The sequence below is a fragment of the Ammospiza caudacuta genome, chromosome 1 (genome assembly GCF_027887145.1).
Source record: "Ammospiza caudacuta isolate bAmmCau1 chromosome 1, bAmmCau1.pri, whole genome shotgun sequence".
Taxonomy (NCBI): Eukaryota; Metazoa; Chordata; class Aves; order Passeriformes; family Passerellidae; genus Ammospiza; species Ammospiza caudacuta.
In genome coordinates this window covers 30,220,232-30,246,909 of record NC_080593.1, presented here as the reverse complement: position 1 = coordinate 30,246,909, position 26,678 = coordinate 30,220,232, and the positions used below count along the sequence as shown (strand labels likewise).

The 26,678-nt window shown below is 40.8% G+C and overlaps 2 protein-coding genes across 2 annotated transcripts; one reads left to right on the top strand and one right to left on the bottom strand.

Moving 5' to 3' along the window:
- The first annotated feature begins 190 nt into the window (after positions 1-190).
- AGR2 (anterior gradient 2, protein disulphide isomerase family member) lies at positions 191-5,352 on the top strand. Its single transcript, XM_058810557.1, has 8 exons — positions 191-222; positions 1,858-1,995; positions 2,287-2,350; positions 2,423-2,475; positions 3,439-3,512; positions 3,891-3,954; positions 4,378-4,461; positions 5,056-5,352. The coding sequence occupies exons 2-8, from the start codon at positions 1,866-1,868 to the stop codon at positions 5,103-5,105; spliced, it is 519 nt and encodes a 172-aa protein (XP_058666540.1). The 5' UTR covers positions 191-222; positions 1,858-1,865; the 3' UTR covers positions 5,106-5,352.
- A 4,999-nt stretch (positions 5,353-10,351) lies between these two features.
- TSPAN13 (tetraspanin 13) lies at positions 10,352-25,977 on the bottom strand. The gene is made up of 6 exons (XM_058806691.1): positions 25,854-25,977; positions 14,233-14,400; positions 13,108-13,188; positions 12,162-12,275; positions 11,727-11,837; positions 10,352-10,551 (listed from the first exon to the last, which is right to left on the bottom strand). Exons 1-6 carry the CDS (start codon positions 25,914-25,916, stop codon positions 10,477-10,479), a joined length of 612 nt encoding a protein of 203 aa, XP_058662674.1. The 5' UTR covers positions 25,917-25,977; the 3' UTR covers positions 10,352-10,476.
- Between the last annotated feature and the right edge of the window lie 701 nt (positions 25,978-26,678).

The following is a 26,678-nucleotide window of genomic DNA, read 5'->3' as shown; positions in this document are numbered from 1 at the left end:
TAGACACAGTATCTGACAGCAGACAGTAATGTTATTTCATTACAAAATTAACTCTGAACATTTTGGTGGGGAAAAACTAGAAAGTTTAGCTCTTTGAAAGTAGTATTGAAATTCAAAGCTTGTGGGTGGAGTTGGGGTGTGAAGGTGCATAAATAGGCAGTAGGAACAGCAGCATTCACACTGGAACCAGGAACACCTTCACATCCTGGCAGAGCAAACAAGGTAAGGCACTGCTCAGTCCCTGCCTCAGCAGCACCCAGGGGAGCTGTGAGCCCCAGCCAGCCGGGATGGGGAACCTGAGCAGCCTAAAGGAAAGGCTGCAGCAAAGCAGGCACAGTCCGGAACAGCTTGTTGGGAAGGGAAATCTCTAGGGAAAGATTGGCTTTGCAGGTTTAAAAAAAAAAAAATACAGGAGAAGAGGAGTTCTTTTGGAAAGCTTTTAAAAAGTGCACATAGTCTTCCAGAGGCAAAGTTTTTAGGAGCAAGTTTAATGTTCCTCTGTCTTTGCTTTCTGCATGCTGCCTCCACAACAGCCTAGTGTGCCTGATCTTCAGTTTCCTGGTTGTCCCTTACTTTTTTATTTTATTATTTTTCTTTTTAAAGGAGCATTGCTTCCGCCATACAATTCTCTAGCCAAAACAATTCTTGAGGCAACCCTGACAATCCAGAGTTTAACTGAACTTCATGCAATTTTCCTCTCTGCCAAGGAGGCTTTTCTTGGGGCAGAAATGCAGTCTGCTGCAAAAGTTGTATTTCATACCCATGAAAAAGGGACTCTTTGGATGTTTGAGCTCTATTGGATATCCCAGTAGCAAAGAGCATTGTATCACTCATGGAAATGCAGCTAATGTCTCCTCCTGCAGTTCCTACCTGGAAAAACACTTCTGTTAGTTTTCATTGTCTGAACTTTACAATCAGCCTGTTGGGGTGGGGTTGTTATGTAGGCTTGGTTTTCCTTTTTTCTTTTTTTTTTTTTTTTTTTTTTTTTTTTTTGTTAATGAATCTTTTCAATGTTCTGTACTTCTTTTAGAACATCTTAAACTTTCTTTTTGAGCCATTATATTGGTTCTAGTTTCTAGGAGGAAATGTAATGAGAAAACAGAGGGTCATGTTGCTGCAATGATTTTCCCCTTCAGCTGAAAGGCTGAAATGAGGAGCTTTCCTTTAGACCTGTCTCATCTCCAGGTCCCAGCCTGGCTCAGGAAAAGCTCTCTGCTTTGTGCTGCTTCCACCCCCAAGCTCCATTTCAGCTTTCACTGGGCAGCACATCAACTCCTCCCAACTCCTTTTGTTATACGTTCTGCTGGGTTTAAGGATTAGGTGATATTTTTAAGGAAAAAAAAACAGGATTGGAAGCATCAAAAACACCATTAACCTATGTCTATGCTAATGTTCATTGTAAAGCCTAGCTTAAACATTCTGACTTCTCATTTGAGTGACTCTCACAGCAAAATGGGGGAAGAGCTGAGACAAATTAACTTTTCAGCACCTGAAATTAACTTTCAGCTGGGTTACTCTAGCACTGGGAGATCCAGGTAGAACTGTGAACTTATTAGAACTTTTGGAATTGCTGTAACTCTGTTATTTTACTGAGCATATTCAATATATGTAACAAGAAGAGAGAGAAATTAGCACAGACACAACGCACATCCTAAAAGGGCCATGGCCCAACCCTTCTGGGCGTTTGCTGAGCGAACCTCACCCCATGCCCTGAGGCTCCTGCCTGGAGCTGCTCCTTCCAGCCCAGCCTCACCCCGTTTGTTCATATTTGTGACCTGAGTCTTCAGCAGCTTCAGCCACCCTGCCTGTCCCCACCTGCGGCACCGCGGTGACCAGAGCTTCTCTCTCCTGTTCCAGGGGCAGCCATGGAGAGGAGTTACGTGTCTGTGCTCTTGCTGCTCATCGTCATCTCCTGTGCTCTGGCAAAGGATGTGGGCAAGAAGGATTCAAAGGACACTACCACTAAGCCAAAACTGCCCCAGACACTCTCCAGAGGTAAAAAACACACAACTGAACAAAAACCTCCACCAAATTTTTAAACAAGTGCAATCTTGTGAACATTTCCTCTACCGTGCTGTTCTAAAAAATTTTCTTGCAACTCGTTCTGCAAAACCTTTTCTAGTATTTCCTAGCTCCCTCTCCTCCTTCACTCCTGATGCGAAGCCCTCTGGCAGGGGTTTGTTCCAAGGGCTTCACATCAGGAGGTGCAGCACCCGCACCCGGGGTCCCCAGCCCCTTTGTGAGGCGCTGTCTGAGGGGGTGTCTGTGTGTCTGTCCCTCCTGCAGGCTGGGGAGACCAGCTCATCTGGACGCAGACCTACGAGGAAGCGCTTTTCCGCTCCAAGCACAGGTACTCACCCTGCCGCGCCCACCCCGAGCCCCCCGCGCCTCCCCGCTCCTAACGAGGGCTCTTCTTTTCCAGCCAGAAACCCCTGATGATCATCCACCACTTGGAAGACTGCCCACACAGCCAAGGTAATCTTTTTGCACTCGGGAGGGGGAGAAAAAAAAGAAAAAAGTTGTTTTAATTTTCTGAAAAAACTCTGCTTGACAAAAAATAATCAGCCTCCATTCTGCTTAAACCATAGTGAAGTACTATCTTGCATAAGCATGGTAAGAGTTTTTGAAGTTACTGTACCACAAAGGTGTTTTCCAATGTGTAGAAATAAAATAAAAATAAAATTCAGTATTGCATGATACCGAATGGATATGGAAATGAGTACAGGTCAGTAGGGTTTGACCTCTGACAAATCTGAATTTGGTTCACAGCACAATCAGCCAAAATCAATAGCAAGACCAGTAGCAAGAAATAACAATTTGTCAGAAAGACCATATTCCAACCATATCATCAGTGATTGAGACTGAATCCAGCTGGGTACTAAATCAATCCAGGCTGAAACTGAGCTCTTCCAGGGTTTCTGGTACCTGGGACTACTCTTTTCCCAGTGTCTTTGAATTTATCTGAGGGCCTTCCATTCCTGCAAATCAATCTACATGGCAAGATCTTTGCAACCACCCATAGCTCCAGTAACTGCACAAGGGTCTTTGTACAATGATTTGCATCCTTCCAAAGATTTGACTCTGAAGCCCTACATGCTGTATTATCAAGTACCTTAAGATCTGTAGAAAGAAATCACAGTAGTACAACAGGAGGTTTGAAGAGTCAAATGCTCAAATTCAAACCTAAGCAGAGAATTTGAGAGCCAGCCGTACTCTCCAAAGGAAGATGGGACATTTTGCACTATTGTAATTACTCTTTAAGGCAGAATAAGAATTAATGGATCACGTTCCAATGGAATGAACTGAAAATGTTTGTTTGCTGCAGTTGTAAAGTGGAAATTCTCATTTGTTTCATCAGTTTGTTTGAATTTCTTTTTTGAGGACAATATATTTCAAGGTCATCTTTTTCATTTTCTTTCCCATTGTTTTCTACTTTAGCCCTCAAGAAGGTCTTTGCTGAACACAAAGACATACAGAAACTGGCTGAAAAATTCATTCTCCTCAACCTTGTGGTAAGTTTCCCAATTACACTTAATTAAGTGAAAGCTACAAAGTTCTGATTTTAATCATGGCTTCTCTAACTTGAGTTTAATAGCTAGGGTTGGCTAGGAAAATGGCCATTGCTGTAGCCATAACAGATTTCATAAGTAAGTCTTTTTCATTTGTAGCTATCATAAACTCAGAATGTAGGGGAATGTGAAGTTTAATAATAACATAAACTCTTACCACTTTGCAATCCCAGCTGTTAAAAAACTGCCTCCCAGACAGTGAATCTTAGACTGCAAAATGTATTATTTGAGCTGTATTTCATAGTACAAAGTGTGGTGAAGGAAAAAAATATTCATGTAACGTGCCCTCCTTGACTAGGAACCTTCTCTGTTTTCTTTAAGTATGAAACCACAGACAAGAACCTTGCCCCTGATGGCCAGTACGTCCCTCGGGTTTTGTTCATAGGTGAGTACCTCAAGCACCAAAGCTGATCTCAGAACAGAGCTCCTGCTGCACCATGCATCTCAAATCCTCGGGCTGATTAACAGGAATGTATTTCATGACAAATACAAAGGTTCAAGTTGGTTTTGTGGATCAAATATTGACTCGATATCACCCATCTTCACAAGTCCAGCATTCCTCCCTCAATGGCTGATGCCACATTCACTGGAATGGGTAGCTCATCCTGTTCCTAATAAACCTGCAAACACAACACTTAAAACTGAAATGTCAGTGACCCTTTTTAGAACAATCTCTTAGTCAGCAGAAGCAGACATGTCTCACAGAAACATTCAGGAAGCAAGCAGGGGTGCAGAAAGCTTTATTTCCTTTTATTTCCTTCTGCTTGAAGGTTAACCTCTACAAATTCTCTCACCCTTTTTCCCCCAGATCCTTCCCTGACTGTGAGAGCAGATATTACAGGAAGATACTCAAACCGTCTCTATGCATATGAGCCCTCTGACATTTCGCTGTGTAAGTAGAGTGTTCTGACACATTCTGGAAATATTCTGAAAGTGGCATTTTTCATGTGTCAAGGAATAACACCAGGCATTACAGATTCTTGCAGTCAGTACTTGCTGAAAGACATTTAACCAGGATTAAAATTAAACAGGATGCTAGACTTAAACTCAATGAGGTGAAGAAAATGATGGCAGAGCCCTGGAGCTTTACACATCCATCTGTTTTAAAAGCAAGGATACGTCAGTAGGAACTTGCATAATTCAGCAGCGCTCACTGCAAGCAACGGTGAGAACCCACACACCAGTCCCAACAGGCCAGGTCAGGCACCCTTCTGGGAGCAGGGAAAGATGTTTGCTACAGCCATCCCTCACGGCTGCACAGCTCCAGCCTCTGCCCGTGTGTTGGCATTAATGAATGTTCTCACCAGTAAAAATTAAAGCCATGATGTTCACAAATTGCCTGGAAGAGTTAAGTGCATCTGAATCCCTACAGCAATAGGCATGTGATTAAAATCTTTAATAATAATTACATTTTCTCTGCAGCATTTTTGGTTGCTGGCAGAGGAAGTTGCAGCAAAAATAACATGCATGAATATTTTATTTCTAGTGTATTCAAATATGCAGAAAGCGCTGAAGCTCCTGAAGACTGAACTGTAAGGGGAAGAAGAAAGCCCTTAAATATTATGAAGTCTTATCTTCCATGTCTTCTCCACACCTTGATACTGGTGAAGAGACTATTTAGAGTGATATTTAGTGATGTGTAGTGATGGTTTCTAGCACTTTTGTACTGGGAAGCGTTTTTAAAAGCTGAAGGCTTTTATTTTAAGGCATACAGAAGAATACTGTATGATTCAACTGTAAAAATGATTTTTTTTTTAAATAAATTCATTTCAAGTGTTTACATACAAAACATTGCTGTGTTTTCATTTTTTTCCTCTTATCTTCATCTATCATTATTAGAAATAGTAAAATCACCATTTTGCTTTAGACCACAGCTTGCATTTCACATTCAAGGAATTTGGGAAGAAAAAGGCTGCTGTGGATCAATCCCAGCCAGCAGCCCAGCCCCACACAGCCACTTGCCCTCTCACTCCACTGCAGTGGGATTATTCTCCAGGGAGAATCAGAAGATTAAAAGTGAGAAAACTCATGGCTTCAGATAAAGACAGTTCAATAGGTAAAACAAAAGCTGTGTGCACAAGCAGAGCAAAACACAGGATTAATTCACTGCTTCACACAGGCAGGCAGGTGTTCAGCCACCTCCAGAGCCCCACCAAATGTAATGGTGACTTGGGAAGACAAACACCCTCACTCCAAATGTGCCCCCCTTCCTGCTTCTTCCCCCAGTTTGTATGGTGAGCGTGGTGCATCCCCTTATTCAGCTGGAATCAGCTGTCTCAGCTCTGCCCCACTTCTCCTGCAGCCCAGGTCTACTTGCTTGGCAGGGCAGTGTGAGGGAGCAGCAAAGACCTCGACTCTGTATCAGCAACCACAGAAAACAACCTGTCTTATCAGCACTGTTGTGGCTGCAAATCCAAAGCTGCAAATCCAAATTCACAACACAAGCTGCTGTGAAGAGAATCAACTTTACTCAGCCAAACCCAGCAGAGGAGAGCAGCTTTTTATCTCCAGTTCCAGAAGCTAGCTAAGCTCTCTATTACTCAGCCTACTTTGTCTCAAATTATTTTCTAGTAGCACCAGCCTATGTGGAACTTTCAATATCAGCCCTCTCTTTACAGCTATGATAGCAAGAAGTAAAAATGTTTCACAGGAAAGTACTTGAGACTAGAGAATGGCATTGTTTGCATACAGAGCTTGTTTTTCTTTTGAACTGGCTGTATTCTGAAGTGATTTAAGATATGACTGCTTCCCTTAAAATGTTCCTGCTTACATCAGATTTCAGTAAAGCCTTGAGATGATTAAGAAAGGGATACCACACTGACTATTGGCTGGTTTCATGATCGCTTATTTATAAGCCCAAAAGGGACAAGAGAAATCAGAACTAAAATGAACGCTGCAGATGAACACCATGAGAGTATACATTTCATAAAGACTTACACAAAAAGACTTTCCAGCCCCAAATATCTACTAACTCTGAACTCAGGAGCAGGATCAGTGAGAAACACTTTGGCCAGGACCATACCTTCATTATTTTCTCAGCTCTTTAGCAGTGACAGCATTCTTACCACTTCTATTACCATTACTGCCACAACTACAAGAGGAAAACACTTGGGAGGGCAGGACAGGTGAGAGAAGCAAGGCTTTCAGCTCGAGGGAATCTCTCAGCAAAATCAGAAGGGAGGTACTTGCTAATAGGTCTTTGGCAAGCTGTGTGAACCCGGCCTACCAGAAAACCTCAAGGAGGCACCTCGAAAGGGTCCCAGACATGGAATTCAGCATTCCTTCAGCACTTCAGTAAGATGCTACTTTCTATTGCAGCATCCAGAAGACAGAGAAAAAAGAGATGCAGTTGGGGGCAGAAATAGTCTTTAGAATCACTTATCAGTCAGAAAAAATGTGGTCATATCACATAGCAGAGGAACAACACGGAGGGAGGCCAGAGCAGCTGGTTATCAGAATCATCTTCACCTACTTAACCCAAAGTACTCTTGCTAGAGCTATGTGATATAAAACAAGGGCTGCCTGTGCCATCATGTTTTACAAAACTGTTTTTATAACACTATGGAAGCAGCATCATTTTTTTAAGCAGAGGTGCTGATACTATGTATAACATTCAGTAAATGGATATGAGGCACACAGAGACCCTACAAGGGTCTACTAATGTACATGCCTAGATGCAAACACAAATTAGTCCAGCCTGCAAGTATCAATGAATGTTTTTGAAACTGAAATTCTTTATTACACTCAAGGCTATGCTTTTTTCATCTACTTTTCACCACAACCAAATCTGCAAGAATCTTAATAAATAAATGGCCAACTTAATCCTGCTCTTTTAATCCTTTCCTCTAAATACCTATTTTTTGGGGGGCTTAAAAAGGCATTGAGCCAAGCTGAGATACCTAAAAAAGCCTCTTTCGATTTCTTTGGAAAACCTGGCTATCATTACTAAAATACATATGATTGTTAGATGTCCCAAAGTACACAGGATGGGGGTTTTAAGAATTCCACTAGCATGCAGACAATCTTCTAATTAATTAGGTCTAAAATAATAATGCAAGTTAAGAACACTAACTCATTCCTATTCACTTGTCAGCTATAGTTTAAGGTATATTTTTACAGGTATCACTTCAAGTTACACAACCTTCCCTTTTGTAATAGTTACTTTCATGTGAAAGGTGTGCAGTAGTATCAGGATGTTAATCATTATCTGGATTCACTTTCTCACAAATGGTGAAGAATTAGATTTCTTTATAGCCAATTGTTTTTATATGATAAAAATCCGTGTGCATTTTGAAAGAAGACATCTTTCTACATTTTTCCAGAATAACCAACTTGAAGAAAGCATTTCAGTAAACTAAAGCCAAAAGACATCTAATGAAAGCAGTAAGAATGCTCCAAGTTAAATCACTCCATTACTTTGACAGTGCTGCTGTAAATAGCTTCTAGAAAATCTGATTAAAATGAAGTCCAAATCTCAAGCAGTCAGATGAAAATTAAAATGCATCTCTAAAAAACAACAAAATCTTTGAGTGGTGGAAACGTTTTTCAAGAAGAGAAAGCAATGAAGTTCCATGACAAAACCCACGAAGAATAGGTATAAATAACTTTTTTAAGTGCTCTAGTTTGGCATGTCAGAATAGTACGGCATTTCTTGGATACTCAAACGAGTCAGACTTCCTCTGAGAGGCAACACTCTTCACCTTCCAAAAACAAAGTCAGACTCATTGTGTTTTACTCTCCCCCTTCAGAATCAGGTTTGGAAAGCAAAATCACACCTCTGGGAATTTCAAGGTTTGTGTGGATGGATGGGTTTGTTCAACCAAAATCCTGAAGAGACAATGTATTTTTAATACAATAGAAAAACTTTTAATCATTCCACACTATCTACTGCTATATCTTCTGACTACTAAAACAAATTCACATTATGAGAACATGAGAGTTTTGGAAGTGGTAATATTTTCAGTATTTTTGCATTGGTGCACATTTACACTCCAGTATAATCTACCATATTTATGAAACCAGATCCACCCAAAACTAAGCACTACAAAAACAATTAGGAAAAAAGTCAACATTGAAGCAGCAAGATGGTATTATTTTAAGCTTCATTAACCCTCTCCATATGACAACTCCTTGGATTTATTACTGTAATGCACAAAACACAGAGCCTGTGTAGACCAGGAAAATTAACTGCTCCTAAAGGCAGCCATGAGATCATCACTGTCCTCTTGGCACGTTTTGGGAATGGCTGGAGAGAAACTGAGGGCAACAGCACAGCAACCTGGAGAAGAAAAGCACTGTGTACATTTCATTAGACTTCAGCGCTCCCAGAGCAGCTCCAGGAGAAGGTGCTGACCACCGATGCTGAAAATTCAGCCACATCTGAAGAGGAGCAGTTCTATAGCAAGTTCTTGACATCCCTCTGCTTTCAGTTTCTGCTCTCCCCCTTCAAAACCTCAAGATAATTCCTCTTTCAGAAGCACTCAGCTCATGAAAGTTTGAAAGTGCTTTGATGGGCATGTGTTTCAACTTTTTGCCTCCTCTGCAGGAGTAAGCAGGGATTTCTCCAGTAAAGGGCAACTGACTGTATGAGAATCTACTTCTGTCTGCCTCCAAATTTCCTCTCCACCTTGCTCAGGTGCTGTATTCTTTGGCAGAGGGCCTTAATACTCTTCTCCTTTCCTTTCTGTAGATTTGTCTTTCGAGCTACAGCAACTGCCTCCCCTGACAGCAGCAGCAACTGAGTGAAGAATGAATGAAGAAAAGGTGCAGTGCAGATCTGCAATTCAGTGTGGTTAGAAACAAATGGGACATTATGCACCTAGGGTGTTTAGATGTCTGCTGTTTCAGCTGATGCACCACTTCCTTCACAGGCAGCAAGAGGGACCACGCTTCCCTTCAGCTCAGACAACACTTTCTACATGAGTAACACACCATTCTAACTTGAATTCTTTGTTTTCAGAAAAGAAACTACTTGAAAGCATTTTTGGTTTTGTTGCCGTTTTTCTTTCTTGTTTTTTTTTTTACATGTCATTCAATCTCTCATGAAATCAAGACTATTATCTGGATGACACAGAACTATAGAACACTGCTGAGTTATTACAACAATGACTTAACACCGTCTAAAAAAAATAGCTGTACAACAACTTTCCAGACATCAAGTTTCTTATATCAGAGATGACAGACATTGATTGTGCAAATACCAAACCTCATTCATTGTCAAGGGAAAAAAGTTTCAAGTTAATCAGCTGCAGATTACATTCTCGTGCTTTTCTTCAGTCATTGTTCTCATAATGACAATATTCATTAACATTGTTTTTATTCTCAACAAAATTCTAAAGCTACCAGAAAACCAAAACAATCAGGAAAGGGGAGGGGTGAAGACTACAGTAGTCATTAACATACACTTTTGTGCACTACAGAAAATAACATCTCTAGCTATAATTTTTACCTTAACAGGAAAGTGGGAGACAAAAAAGTTTACTAGAGTACATCCTAAAACCTAAGTAAATCATACCCAACCATCCACCGTAAATTTTTATCATTTTAATGAGAATTCACGTGAATTTCTGTAATCAATGAATACAGCAGAAAATACCTCTAGGGTTTTTTTTACAGCAGATAACCCAGTAGTGCTATAAAACTCATTGTACAGAGTTTACCATAACAATTAACAAAGTCTTAATCAGCAGTTCAACTCTGCCCAGCTACTGATTGCACCCATCTACTTTAAGATAGAGATTCTTAGAAGAAAAATAGTAGAAATTAAATATGAAAACTACACATTTCTTACAGAACTTGTGTTTTATTTTATATGTAGAATACCTATTATGGAGAAATACCAAACTATGGAGAATCAGTATTTTTAAGCAGATGGTGCAGAGAGAAGATTTAGTCCTTTATAAACTCATCAAATAAATGCACTAGGGTTTGCACGGGGATCCTTTTGGTTCCTGTATCTGTAAGTCAGCCAAACTCCCAGAATCTGAAAATAAAAAACAAAGATATTATTAAGCAGAGAGTTTCCGTCTCATCTTCTAGTTTTACAAAATTTATTTTAAACATAAAATCATGACAAAGAATTTTCAGTGTAGGATACAAGTTTAGGATATTTTACTGTTGCTAAAATTGTACAGCCACACTCCATCTTTCTTAATTAGAAAAAAGAATGCATCCTCTCTCTCTAAGAAAAATCATACCCTAGCAACAGAGAGAAAAACAAAACCAACCCCACAAAACTATGAACAACAAAAGCCAAATTCATATTCACAATGCAATAAAAAATTTCCCATTGTTTTTATAACCAAAGTTAAATTATTCTTCCCCCTTCCCAAATCATAAATATTCATAAAGCTGCTTTTAATATAATGATAAAAAAACCCTCTGAACTGTTTCATTTTACCATTACCACCTAACTATACAGCTATTCTTGTGCATTTTCAAATCCTGTCTTTCCCCCCAGCACCTTCACATTTTTAGCCGAGATGGCTGAGATCAGTGTGATACTGTTTAAGTTGCTGTATCTCTCTTCTTGTTGTCTTATTCACAAACCTTCTCAAAAGTGCACTAAGCAGCAGGAAGAGCATTTTCACATGCTCTTCTCTGGGATTAGAAAAGGCCTACTCTGAGGATTTTTATGCTCCAATCAATAAAGCAAATTATGCATCATCATGGTACTACAGCAAAGAACCAAAAGACCTTCTTAATTTTAACCTACTGTTTAAAATACAGTTCACTCTTGTGCAACTCTATCTTTGCTCTACAGGTGGCACCAAAAAAAAAATCCTCAAAGACCTAATGTGTGCTAGAGTGGGGAACAGATGGGAAAAAAAGGGAACAAGGTAAAGCAACAGCATTCTTTTAATACTGATGGAGAATGGTAGACTTGAACAGCTAAGTTTCTGAAAAGCTTGAACTTTACAGCACCACATTTTAATGCTGAGGTTTGTTGTCTAAATAACAAAGCTGCAAGAAAAGCCTTCCTTCTGACAGACACAGGTCTGTCATCAAGGCCTAGCTTTGAAAAATTGGGCCTAATTAATTATCTAATTCCTGAGACTGCACTGAGGTTTCCTGTAATAAACCCCCTAAAAATGTGTTTCACAAAGTAAAGCATTAAAAGTGGGGGAAAAGCACTCAATTTTCCAACCACTCACTCACCTCTGTGAAGCTGAAGAAGAGTCCTATTCCACCAACAAATCTCAGCACCATTCCAGCATATTCTTCCATTATTGGTGCACATGGTCTACAGTGGAGATTTCTAAGACAATCCTGCAACAGATACAGAGAATTGCTTTCCATTTGCTGATGACACTTTGTTGTTTGAAAGCATCTAGTTTGTTCTAGAAGAGACTGCTACCCATGGACAAAATTACAGCAGTTTTAAAAGACTTCAAGAGCTCATGTGTATAAATAAATGACAGTACAAACTTTGCAGGGTGCCCTGAAATTGTCTTTCCAGTAAATTAAGAGCTTAGTGTCACTGTAACAACTACATTACACGCCTGTTAAAATGCTGCTTGCTGTAACTATGGAAACATTTTTGAACAAACACAGTGTGAATAAGTTATGGCTTTTCCCACTTGAAGAACTTACAGCGGCGCAGGTTTCATTGGGATAAAAAACTCTGAATCCACAACAATTCAGATTTCTCTCGATATCTGTTCTTGCGCTGTTGGTGTTACTCCATCCCACCTCTAGAAGTTCACTCTAGAAGCCATAAGCAAATACATATTACATTCATTTTTTAACTGTTTTACATTGCAGCCCACATACAAAATCTAGTTGATAATGTCCTAACTAAAGCCTTCAGATCTTGATGCTTAACAGGAGAATATAAATATATTAAAAACAACTGGAGTGTCCAAAGAGACTGTGTAGCTAAAGAAAGAACATCACCTAACACCAGCACATTCACGGGTATAATTACTTTCCTTCCTTTGTTTTTGCTAAACCCAACAAGATCACTAGTAAAGGGAAATGTGACTAATCTAGCTGGGACTGCCCAGGCTATACACAAAAAGCACCCTCACATGCAGAAACCTATTGTTTAGTCACTGTGCCCTTACCCACCTCTTATGCACTAAGAACTGATCTCCATACCACATGGAAGACTCTTTTACTTTCACATGTAACTGCCTAATGTAGTTATGACTTTTCCAGTTACACACTAACAATTCAACCCTGATTACTGCATATTTCAGACAAGATTTCATCAGTTTATCTGAAATTGCTGAGCACAAGATATAATCAAGATATCATGCTGCTACACCTGTGACAATAAACCTAGAAAGGAAGCTTAAAAACAAATTAAATTAAAAAAAAAAAAGTAATTTTAGGACCCAAATGTATTCTTTTCTATCTACCAGAGCCAAACATTGACCAAGGTCGACTCTTTAATAAATAGGACAATGCTGATTTTTTTTTAAAATATGCTCTCCTCATTTTATGGAGCACTACATACAAATACATGTGCCTGTGTACATATATATTTATAGTGTTATGCTATGGATTAACTTAGAAGGCAGGAAACTTTTCTTACCTGCTGTTCCTCATTTAGTGCCAAACAGGCACAGGAGACAGAAAACTGGACAATAAAGACTAGCAGAAGAATAATCATGTACTGGAAACAATCAATAGTTAAGGATACACTCGCAAATTAATTTTGCTTTTATAACATATGCACCTAATGGTATTCCTTATTTCACCAGGTAACAGTAAGTCCTCTAAAACAAAAGAACTGTGGAAGCAAATTCTGACTCCATGTGGAAAAGATGACCTAAACAATGTTCCCAAAACCCAATCATCATGCATTATCCCTTTTGGCTACTACTATACATTGGTGGCATTTCCTTGTAAGGTATTTCTTGCCTAGCAAGAAAACATGAGCAGAGAGGTCAATAAAAGGAGCTTGAGAGCAAGATCTCCAGCCATCTGCTCCAGCTTTAGGGACTCATGTAATTTCATCATACTTCACTTAAATAAAGCAGTAGAGAAGATATTTTTGGGGGTATTGCATATTCAGGTTGCTTTTTTTTTAATGACAAAGTCCTGTAATTAATTACCAAAAAAAACTTTAGTGTAGATTAAAAATAAAAAAAGATAAGAGTTGCTCTTGGAACACAGCCTCACACACTTTTGGACTACTGCATCTGAAGATGGCATAAAACAAAAAGAATAAACTTTGATACAAAAGATCGAAGATTGAAAATCGGCGAGTACTTTCAAAATGTGGCTGTTGTGTTCAGAGGCAAATACTTCACACAATTGAGCTGTTTGTAAAGTGGAAGTCAGTTCTTATTCACAGACCACAAAAGTTAAACATTAATAGTTCACCTACTTTAGCCCCATGTAGTACACAGTAAGAGGCACCTGTGACAAAGTGAGCTACCATAAAAAGCTCTCAAAGAATTAAAAGACCCTTATTTATAAAAAGAGATGTGAATACTTCTATCTTCAGAGCACAAACAATGGAAGGGAAAAAGGGAAACTGAAATAAAGTTAAATGGGAAGGAAGTCTAATTTAGACTGCGCTTGACCAAAGCAAGATCGCAAATTCCTGTTCTGTTCCTGAAGCCCTCCCCCAGCAGTCTCAGCTGACACAGGACACTGTTTACACAGCTCGAACCACGCTGCCATCAAACACTGCAGTGCATCACAAGGATACAAAGAATAGCAATACTTGATGATGTTTCACTGCACCGATCAATCCAACTAAGGCAATAAAGAAGAGGAAGACTCCTACTGCGATTACCACTCCAACAACTCTGAAACTAGAGATGAGGCCAAAGCCAATTCCCCATGCTGCAATTCCAATCAGCAGCAGGCTCACCAGCTGGAGGGAAGAGAAAACACAAAGTTAGACTGCATATTAAAACAGGCTCCCACACACAGGTAATTTTTTTGCATTTAAGTTGTTTTTAAAAAGGTACAATTTTTCTTGCTAGTGGGAAGAGAGGAAACACAACCCTAAACAAACCAATCCTCCACATAATTGTATAAGTAATTTCAGTTCCAGATGTTTTAAGGCATACATATTCTTCCACACTGTCAATGTAGAACTGTTACAACTCAAATCACCTGTAAATCAAGCCATGTTGTACTATCAGTGACTGACTAGAGACACTAAACTGTAGATCATTACATAACTGACAAATAAGCTAAAAATCATCAGCTTTAATTCAGAGTGGAGTAAGAACCAAAATTTCAGATCTTTTGTGAAACTGTGGCAGTATATTTAAAGAAAACAGAATATACAGCTATAGAGCTCTGAATGTGTAAAAAAGGGCACTTTGCCAAAACTTACTCTAATCAGCTGTATTAATTCATTAAAGAAGTTTCTACATACTTGATAATGTAACGCAATAGTTAACATGGTCACAAAAACCACATTTCAGATCTGAATTGCAAGGACTTTATACAGCACTAAAACAACAAAGGTGTCCTGCCTGCTCGGCATATTTTTTCAAGAAAATAGCTCTACTAATAAGTGAATCCTATTTTAATACCCAAAACACTTATGCTGTTTCCTTCCTTTTAAACATGGTATTCAGGGAAGGCAGGCAGGAATCTGTCCCAGTTACTTCACAGAGATTTATTGTTTATATGGGCAGGAAGCTCCAGCCTTTCCTGTTTCCACACCAAAAAAACACAACCCCAAGAAAAAAGAAATTCCAACATGAAAAGCTGCAGAGAAATCTGTAATGAAGTCCAGCAGGAGGGAAGCAGCAGACAAAGCCAATCCAGATGTGCAAGGCACAAGATGCCCAAGACTCTCTGGCTTGAAACAGACCTATGTGTAACATTGCTCATTACATTTTCTGTTAAATGACACCTATTCCACATGCAAGTGTTACCTTTCCAAAACTCTGATCTCACCAAAAAATACTCAGCTTTATAGCTATTTTAAAATAATCCAAATCAACAATATAAAAGAGTAGGCACTTAGTCTAGTTCAACTACTTGGATTTGCTTAACAACAGGTATAGAGCAAGCACTTACACTTGCTCACCGTTTCCATTCAAACAGGGCACATTCTCATGAAGCACATTTTACTGCTTACCCAGAGGCAGGAAGAATTAAAAAAAAAAAAAAAAAGGTAATTTGATAATTTCCAACTTATCACTTTAGTATACTTACCCTACATCTGGGAATTCTTGTTGGTATTAATGCCAAATACATCTGTATATTTTTTCCATTTCAGTACATTTTAGAGAACTACCTAAGTAATGCAGCTTTTGAAACATGGAAATCTAAGATAACATCAAGAAAGCTACTAAAACAACTAGAGATGCTCATCAAGATCTAAACACAGCAGGTGGAATTTTTTTTGTGTTCACACAGGAATATATCTCAAAAAACTTTTTACCAAAAGCCAGTAATCCATACAAAAAATTCAAGAGCCTGCAAGAACAAAAGGAGGGTATTTGTCATACCTACACTTCTCTCTTAACACATAAAGATAAAAAAAAACCCAATATAAAACTCAAAGGAATTGTTCGGTACCAGCAGAGTTTAGCATGATTTCACATTTGTCTTTGTTTCTCTTAAACAAAAAGCCTAAATTACCACATTTATTTAAAACCAAAATAACAGGCCAAGGTGTCATGAATCAAAATTACAGAGAGGACTGAAGAAAAAACTAAAATAAAACACCTTGGCTCTTACACAGACAAATTTTCTGAATCCATGCTGCACAAGGCTATAAATTTCCTTATACCAGTATATTAAAAATTAGCCTGACTAATCAAACAGTTTATTGCAAGATGTACCTTTTCTGATCTATGCCCACTTACTTTTTTCACTGTCTCATTCCACTGGAAAGATTGAGTCTTCCATGTAAGTACCAGAAGCAAGTAACTAAAGAAACCCCACAGCCCAATTTCCAATCAAAAAGTGCTGTCTGACATCCCATGCTCTGCATCAGCTCCTAAATACTGAACTCACACTTCCACTACATAGGTCTTTAAAAAACAAATCTCACAAGCAATGACAAAGCTCATTTCACAAAGAAGAGCAGATGAAACTTTGTTCCTAATAGTTTTCACTGATACTTTTCTGTCTGAGGGCAAATCTTCCACCAATCTGCCTCCAGGATACCAAAATACATGTTTGCTCAGCTCTTTGCACAGTTCATAACAGGTCCAAAAGCATTAGATGAAATTAGTTCATTCTTAAAATACTGAAATCAAAACAAGAGACAAAATCTGTGCCTCTAAGATCTCCTGGATAAACACAGTCTGTGAAGTGCAGGGTACCAGTTGCTTCTTGATGCCATTACTGATCTCATCTTACATTACTCTGATGATGCATGCATAAAATTATCTGCATGACACCAGAACTGTCCTGACACCCTGGCACAAAAAGCTTTCCTGGTAGAAACAGCCACATTTTGAATCTAGAAAAGGTCTGGTTTTCGATCAAGTGAGGAAAAGAAGTCTCTCTGGATTTTAAACCCATTACTGAGCTCAAGTTTTAGAGCTATCAATCTCATTTTTAACTGTTACCTCCATAATACCAAGGCTCTATTTTCCTTGACAAAGTTAGGAATTGTCCAATTCCTTAAAACATCTGGAAATTCAGTGTGATCACAGATCCATGCTACTGGGCTCTGGCTGACAAGCTATAAGAAAATGCTGTATCCAGTCAGGCAGATCAATGATTTTGATCTACATCAAAATCTGATGTGGATCAAAATCATTACTGGCCACTCCTTTCTTGCCACTTGAAATTGTGGAAAATTGACTGTTTCAAAACTGAAATGGAGAGTACAGATTTACTAAACAGTCCAGAAATTGATTTAATATTAAGTTTCTGTCTCCTCCACATGTTTACCGAAAGATGAAATTGTGGTTGTTCCTTTATATTCAGGTTTGGCACAGACCATCTAAATGAGAGGAATAACTTTCTCTATGTAGTTTTATAGTGCCATAATGTAAAAAACTACAGTAAAAGCATACTACTACAAAAAGGAAAAATAGCTGCTTTGAAAAGAGATTTTTAAAGTCTGTAAAACAATACAACACTCACAGTGCTACATACTGTTTAGCCACTAGAAATAACCACTCAGCAGTGCTTATTCCAGTGTTTTGAGATGAAAGGATTTAAATGCAACATATCTAAAATTGAAGCTGCTATCGCTTTATAGTATGAAAATCAGTGACCCTAACCACTTCAAATGAGTAACACATACATTCTAAACCAACAAGCTTTACCTACATGCAAAAAGGCCAAGTATTTCTGTTCAATGAAGGAGGAAGGACTCTCTATGGAGCTTCTGAATGTCACATTTTATTTAACTGAGATCACATTTCACAGCAGCAGAAGCCTCCCAAAGTAAACAGTACCATCCTTGGAAGACTAAATTATCTGTGAAACGTCATTTTACCTATATGAATTTACTTAGACAAAGCAAGCTTTGGTTAGTAACACTTAAAATATCTGCTTGATGTATTTACCAGAAATATCTGAAATCACAGACCACTTTTTAGTGATTAGGGCTAATCCAATTGCCCACAGGAAGGCTGGAGAAATGACTTGTTAGGACTGAACAGTCACAGGCCGGAGTGCTGAACTTGAAGAGCAGCAATTGATGGCCCAGCATGCTGCTAGCAGCAGGTAAGCACCACCACAAAGGCTGGAGCCAATATCACACGGTATATTCATCAACAACCTGAATATAACACAAAATTAATTTTCAGAGAACATGGGGATGATACTAAACAAGGAGTGGTTGACTCTCCAAAAAGAGATTTAACTCAGATATACCCTGAAAAACGTGAGGAATAAGCCAACCTCAGGAACCTTGCAAAGTAAAAAATTGTGCTCCTGGGTGCTCCAGTGTTGCCTGGGATCAGACCAGCTGAACAACAGCCTTAATGAGACAGATCTAGAGATCAGATTGTTTGTCAGGTTGAACACAAGCCAGGAGTCAGCTCTCACTGCAAACAGGGAAACCAAGAAGAGTGCAATCAAAGGAAACACAATGCTGGTGAGACTGAAGCCGTGTTCTATTTCAAGTCCCCCAGGCAGAAAAGGAATTTGAGAACCTGGCAGGAGTCAGTAAAATAGCATGGAGCCTTGCTAATGAGAGGTGTGAGAAGAGGGGATGGAGCTGGCTTTCTTTAGTACGACAGAGGCTGCCTGGGCTAATCACATACTAACTAAAGCTGAAGGCACATCACATAAACGTGGAAGCAAACTCTTCTGGGTATCATAAGTAGCAGCTTGGGAGGTTCACTGGACATGAGGAAACACATCTGCAAGGTGGTCTGGGGATGATCTCAGGGGTGTCCAAGACTCCACAGGCTAAGCCACAGACAGCAAGCTACTGCTACTCATAATCCTGATCAGGATCATGGACTGGTGAGCCCCAAAAATGCCTTCCAACCAACACTGCCACACACCACAGCCAGCACTTTGACCATGCCACTCTCTCCAAACCAAAAAACCAAAGTTTTAACAGATAGATAAGAGGTGGATTTAGCACTGACCAAGGACTATCTTCTCTACCAGTTCAAACCCTAGCTACATTACTTAAAGGCACACACACAAATATAGGCTTAGCACAATTCAATATATAAACTAGTAATTCTGAAATTTAAGTAAATACTTTACCGGAATAAACCTTTAGGTAGCACAAATTCTAGGTGAAGATCAGTGGTTTTCCCTATGAGATTAGAGTATTTCTACTTTGGTGTAAAACAAATGGAAAAAAAATTCAAGCATATTGTCAGTAGACAAAACATTATTCCAATGTCAGTATCTGCATAGGGAAAACTTTAGGGAGGATTGAAGTTCAAGATCAGTGGAAGAGATCAGACCTCAGTTTAGGCAACTTCCCTTTATTTAATACACATACATACACACATTTCAACTTCAGAGCTGTTCCAAATATAACAGTTTCCCTAATAAATCTCCAAATTTGCTCTCTTCTTTAAATCCAAGTTCTCCTGTAGACACAGCTGCTCATTTCCCTCCTTCCTGTACTGGAAAAAACCTATTTCTTTCCACAAATGCCCCTCCTGTACTTATGTGGAATTTTATAGTCTGTGTTACAAAAAAGAGACAAAGATACTGACAAACTATTTCTCTATACAATGCCATGAGAAACAATTCAAATGCTAAAACCACTTCCTCCTTCCTACAACAGCAAGCCATCAGCAAATCTGCTGTCTTGACTAACTGGCAACTTTTTGGTATTTCAACTAGCTTGGACTAGTATTTCAACTTCCTTGGCTAGGAAGGAAGTCATATGCAGAAGCTGGTATTCCCCCTGCTTCCTTACCACCTCAGTGCTAACAGGAGATGGTAAAAACCACATTTCAGAATTTAAATTTTACAAACTACTGACTCGCCCTTCCTAGGTAAAGAGATTATGTATCATTTATTCTCATATCAGCAAGGGTAATATTTACAGAATAGCTGTCAAAGTGAATATGGAACAGGAACTAAAACCAGAGAGATTACACAAATGATGAAATACATCCTCCCTAACCTCTCTCCCCACATACAAGTTCATATTCTACTACTTTAAAGGGTGCTTTAAAATTTAAATGTCAAATGACATATATACTTAAGCTAGAGGCTTTTACTACTCTCCCCTTCCACTTGGGTAACCATTTCTGCACAGCCACAGAGAATCTACAAGACAATTCTGATTCCTGGCACTTAATTTAAAAACACCACATTAAAACAACAGGCAGTGCATAGTGGTGTAACCATAACCTTTACCAAGTTAAAATGAAGATAAATTGGTTTCTCTCATAGCTGGAAGCTACTCCACCTGTAAGCAACTTTATTTCCTAACAGTACTACTTCAGCTTTTCCGAGAGCAAAGGAAAGCTCTGGGTATCTCCAAAGGACTTCTAACAGATAGCAAAATCCTCCACCTTTATGAGACTTACTTAAATGAAGAGTGATCAGCAGTCTGATTACTGAACAGCCTTGAGACACATAGTGTGGAACAAGCAATTTATGTGAAAGGCAGCATTCCTGGCTCCTATCACAAAAGCCTGTTCTTTAAGTTTCAGGCCTTGTAAAGAGTTATTCACTTTATTGGTCATGTAACAAAACTATTTACACACTAAAATGTCAGTTAGATTTAACCCCTGCTTAATACCCTCTGGTCTTTGGAAATGGAAGCTTTCTGCTGTGCAGCAGGAACAATTATGTTCTAAAATGTTTACTTTTACTTGTGTGTTTGTTCATTGTTTAAGAGGTTACAAAATGTTTTCATAAAGCCTGGTGAGCCCACAGATCCTTCTTCCACACATCATATCTCCTTCAACACAAAACCAGGAGTACAAAACCCCACAACTAATGATATAAGCTACAAGGCTTCTGCAGGACACTCAAAGGGGTTCACAATAATTGTGCTGGTTTTAAAGAGCCGTCCTGCACCACCAGGATGGCTGAAAAGGCCAGCAGTACCAAAACACCCCGTGTTCCATATACCCTTCTCCTCTGTGCCCTGTCATTCTCCTCTCTCCCTAAGGACAGGCTGCCTTCTTAGCTCCTCATGCCACTGCACACTCTGCAAAGGACAATGGAAAAGCAAAACTCTCTCCTGGCTGTCTGTGGACCAAGCACACGTCTAGATTCTGACCCACCACCACAGACCTCTGTCACTTTGGCTATAAACTGACACACAGCATAGCCCAGGGCCTTTCCAAACCCTGGAAAAACATCTTTAAATATCTGTACTATTGCTGTGTTCTTGTGTGTTCTCAAGCGTGAGCATAGAAACCTTCCCAAAATGCCAATGAAAACAAAGAGGCCACAAGACTGACATGACCAACATTAGCTTCCTTGACCAATACCTGGCAGCTTCTGCACCACTTTTACTTACATGTCAAGACTAGACAGCCCAGCTTATACTGCCATCTTCAAAATGCTCTTGAGAACAACAGAAATGCCTCCAAGGCAACCTGTCCCATTTGCTGAGCATCCAGGCGTGACAGTGAGGGAGACCAGCACAGAACAGGCTGGTGCTGGGGCAAACTCTGGATGCTGCACACCTAAATGCTGACCAGAGCCCGTCAGACAGGGCAAGCAGTGGGTATTTTATCTTATTTATCTTACAGCTGAAAACAAACTTAGGAAAATCAAAACAGAGCTGCACTCAGAGACTGCAGGTTCACTAATAAATGTGAAAGAAATTGCCACCTGAGGCAAGAACTGTGCTTCTCTAACTCCTGTCTGCTTGTACCTGGCTCTGTGTAGCCACTACACCAGTCAGGAAATATCAGAGAACACAAAGACACATTCCCTTTCCTGAGGAAAATCCAGATGTTCACCCTGCCTCGGACACTAAGTTTCCCTATGCAGCAAAAAGATGAGGCAGACAGATTTGCATGGAAGATGATCCTGATTTCTCTGCATCAGGAACTCTGAAAGCAAGACAAACATTATTATAAAATACCTTAGTAATTAAAAACCCTCTTAAAATCTTCAAGGCCATGTTGGATGAGGCTTTGAACAACCTGGTCTAGTGGTAGGTGTCCCTGTCCATGGCAGATGGGTTGGACTATCAAGATTTTGAAGGTCCCTTCCAACCCAAATCATTCTATGATACCAAACACACACTGTCCAAATCTGAGAATTTCTATATTTATCTTTGCTATTTCCATAATACAGGGAAACCAAGTTTGATAAAGAGGGCAGAAAGCCCAAATGCAACTTCAATAATTAAAGCACCCAGAGAGCAAGCGACAGTGATAGGAAAAACAAAACAAACAAGCCCAAAAACTCTTTAAAACACAATGCTTTGAAAATGGATGCAAAAACCACTTAACAGGCAATTAAAAAAGAGGTTCAAAGAATGACATAACACAAAAAGTGAATTATTTTGATATGGTACTTTCTAGTGTTACAAGTAAATGTGGATGCTTTTATTGAATAAGCTTTGTGCTACTAAAAATACACACTTCTAATGGAAAAGGTACTGTATGGTTTAATTGAAATCAAATGGCTAAGTGTAAGAAAACATAAAGCCTGCTCATCAAAATGTGAGATGCTTGCATACTGCCAACAAACATTTCATGTTTCCTGCTGCAGCAATAACTAAGTAGCTGCTTGGGTGACAAAACCAGCACACAACACCCAAATGAACTCTAAGTACTGCTTTTTTATTTGAATATTTGATCTTGTGGCTCCCCTACCACTTCAGCCTTTCACCACTAGTTAGGAACTTCCCTTTCTTCTCCAAAAATCAGATACAAATAAAGATATTGACTGTTTGCACTTCAACACAAACATTGAAGACTTCCTTGGAAGCTTAAGTTTTAAGCTACAAACATATCCCTGAATTAGGATTAATTCTGTGAACAGGCACTTTAAAGTTTGTATAGACCTGCCATTTGATGGGAAATGTAAATATGACTGACTGAATAAAAACTAAATAGGCCAGATACCCAAAATTAGTATTTTAAAGGTTCTTGTATTCAGTTCTTCCATGTAGGTCTTTATTCTGACAATATACATCATCATGTACTCAGAGTCAATAAAGAGTCTCAATTATTTTTTCCTACACTTCCTCTACCCATAAGGAACCATACTGAGGTCAGCAAGACTAAGCATAGATGCCAGAATTACTCATATAAAATAGACTGAAAAATAGAATCAGGGCCTAAGGACCCTGACTTAGTCAGGAGAAGAACCAAAAGTCATTGGCAAAGTAACATCTGAAAGGAGATCAAGTGAGCAGTTTGGTTGGTGGTATTCTGGTCTCTTGCCTTAAACCAGTAACTGATTTATTACTGCCAGGACATATATTTTTCTTGGCGTACTACTACAAAAAAAAAAAAAAAAAAGCAACAACAACAAAAAAAAACAGTACTAAAAAAATTAAAAATAAGTTAAACTCCAATATAATATTTTACCTAGAGTGTTTTAATGAAGGGCAGAATGTAAATTGAAACCTCCAATATACAGTTTTCAAGGTTAATTCATGACATACAGACACATCAATGCTGACTACAAAAACATCCAAGAAGTGTCACCTATCCCTTCTTACTACCACTACTCCCTTCTCACCATTTATTAGTGAATCAATACTATTTCAAAGAGACAATCATTATGTTATTGCTCTGACTGTCTTCTCTATTTTTTTCCAGCTGGGAAAAAATAAGTCCATCATTCAAAGGGTTGCTGCTTCAACCCTTTATTTTAGGTTTCTGTCTAACCAAGGAACAGAGAAGCCCACACACTTTACAACTCTACCAGGCCAAGTGAGCACATTAAGTGTTATTTCCCCAACTAGGAATTTAAAAGCATTAAGTCTTGTAACTTGTTTTATTAATAAACAATACTAGCAATAGCAATTGGACATTCTTGTAACTATGATTTAAAGAAGTCATTCCTTCCCTTCAGCAAAAACAGATGTTTTGTATAAGTCAAGTGACAGAAGACAAAGTGACACCCACAAAGTAAAGTCTACTCGAGCATTCATCACAGCAGAGATTAAAGTGGTAAATACACTGTACAGGTACCACAGACAGAACTACAGAAGTCCAAAAGTTCAACCCACCCTTGCTATGGCCAGATATGCCCAAAAGCAAAAGACCTATCAGACTCATTACAGCTGGTTAATATATGGCTATATGACTGTAGAATTAATGATGCAGTCATCAGGAAAAAACACCTGCCGTCCTCATGACATTACAGTATTACTTGTGCATCCCTCTGAGAATGATCCAGATTTCTCTCACTCCTCTGTCACACAAGGAATAATAGCAGTAATAACAAAAGAAGTGTTGCATTAACTGAAAAGCAAAATTGGGATGCTTGCATCCCAATAAACCACCCATAAACCACCTTCTGGCACAGGAAAATCTCATGAAAAGTTGACCACAATGATCTTCTGGGGACCCATTCAACCTCAGCTATTTTATGATTCTAACTTAGTTCAATTGTGACACTCTACATCCATTAAACTTACCTTCAACTACAGATATCAAACATCTATCTGCTCCCCTCTGTTCTAAGTGTAGCCCAACAACAGGAGGCACCACAGGGATCCAAGCTAACTTTTACAGTGGGTAGGCTGGGCTGCCTTAGCGTGCTCCAGACTTTTTTGGGGACGTATTTCACTCCTAAAGCTCCTCCAAGGATGGAGGCCAAGTAATTATGCAGCCTCTTCCTACATAAAGGTTTCTCTTCTGCTCTTTTCTGAGGAAAGGGGGGGTTGGGTCACCTTGCACACCCAAGAACATCAACCAGCTCTGGATTCAGCACATTCCTTTGCGCTTCATCAGGTCCAGTTACTGCCAGGTACTGTTTGTTCTGATGAACAGTGGTGACCTGCTTGTTCTCTAGTCTTGTTCTCAGCCCAGATCAGGCATTGCTCTTGGAAGAGCACAGATACACTGTCCAAAAGCACTGGGTGACCCCAATTTCAGTCTGCTCAAAGTCACTCCCAAGCACAGTTGTTAAACTTGAAACATTAGAGGACAGTCTACCTCTCCAGATGTTCTGTGAGAGGAAGCCATTACCCTTAGTCCCGTTTCGTGTTATTTCTGAGCCCTTTAAAAATAGATATCGAGGAAAAAAATTCCTGTAGCTACACCACAATTGGAGATTTTTTCTTCTCTGTTTAAAACAGGCCCTCCAATACTCTGGAACAGAACCAGGCACCTGCCTGCACCTCCCCAGCAAAGTCATTTATTTCACTTTAACATCCCACTTCTCCCCCTCCTCACGTATCTTCCCCGCACCGCAGGCAGCCCGACTTGGTGACTCTCTCTGGTTTATCCCAGGAACACCGGGGTGCCGGGGCCTCATCACTGACCCGACTGCACTCCTTTGAGCGCTGATGCTTGGCTGAGGAACAACAGAACAAACCCTCCCTGCTTCACGCCTGGATTGGTGCAGCGCCCTTTGCAGCCGGACAAAAAGGGCAGCACCGGCGGGCCGGGCCCCGGAGCCGCTCCCCGCAGGAGACGAGCCAGCCGCCGCCGCCGCCCCGGGCAAGCAGCGCTCCCGGGCCTCGCTGGATTTTGATCCCGAGCAGCCACGTCCGCGCGGTGACAAAGCCCGGCCTAACCGCTGCTGTCACCTCCTCATCCCTCCCTCCCCATCCTCCCGAGCCGGAAGCCGCGACCGCCCAGCGGCCGCAGCGCGGACCCCCCCGGCCCCTGCGGCCACATCCCGCCGGCAGAAGCGCAGCGAGCCCCGCCGCGCCACCTCCCCTCCCTATCCCAGCCCAGCCGAGCTGGCGGCGGGAGCAGCGGGACGAGGCAGAGCCCGCGGCGGCGGGCGGGCCCCGAGCGCAGCGCGGCGGGCACGCACCGTGTAGAGCAGGTTGAGGGCGCACAGGCAGTTCTTGGAGCAGGCGAAGCCCCCGCACGCCATCGCTCCGCCGCCACCGCCGCCCCGCGCGGCCGCCGCTCCGCCAGGAGGCCGCGGCCCCGCCCCCGGCCGCGCGCGGGTGCGGCCGCAGCAGGTGAGCGGCGCCCGCTGATTGGCCGCCGCGGGGCGCAAAGGTAAATGTATGCAAATGAGGCCTGTGACGTCGGCGCCGTCACCCGCTATCCGGCGGCTCGCGCCGCACGGGCGGGGTCCGTTGCTCCGTCCCTGGGCCCCGGTCCCCTGTCCCCGCTGCTGTGAGGATACCAGCCCCGGTCCCCTGTTCTCGTAGCCCGTGATGTGACTACACGAGTCCCGCTCCCCTATCCCTGTTCCCCCTTGTTGCGACGACACCAGCCCCGGTCCCGGTTGCTCTGACGACAGCAGCCACGGTCCCCGTTCCCCGTGGCTGTGACGACACCAGCCCCGGTCCCCGTTCCCCGTTTCCCGCTGCTGTGACGGCAGGAGCTCGGGCCTGGCCCCCGCCCGCCGGAGCCGCCGCGGCCCCGTCCTGTTCCCCTCACGAGCGGGGGCGCCTCGCTGGTGCCGGCGCACCCCTATAGTCCATGGCCTGTGTGATCCCAAGGAAAACATGCAGGGATTTGCCTGTACGGACCGTGAAAGTGTTCGGAGTGCTGGTAGTTCTGCCAGCGCTTCATAGAATCATCAAGGCTGGAAAGGGCCATCAAGTCCAACCGTCAGCCCAGCACTGCTGCTGTCATTTCTATTTTAACATATTCTATTTATCTATTTATTTATTTTTACTAA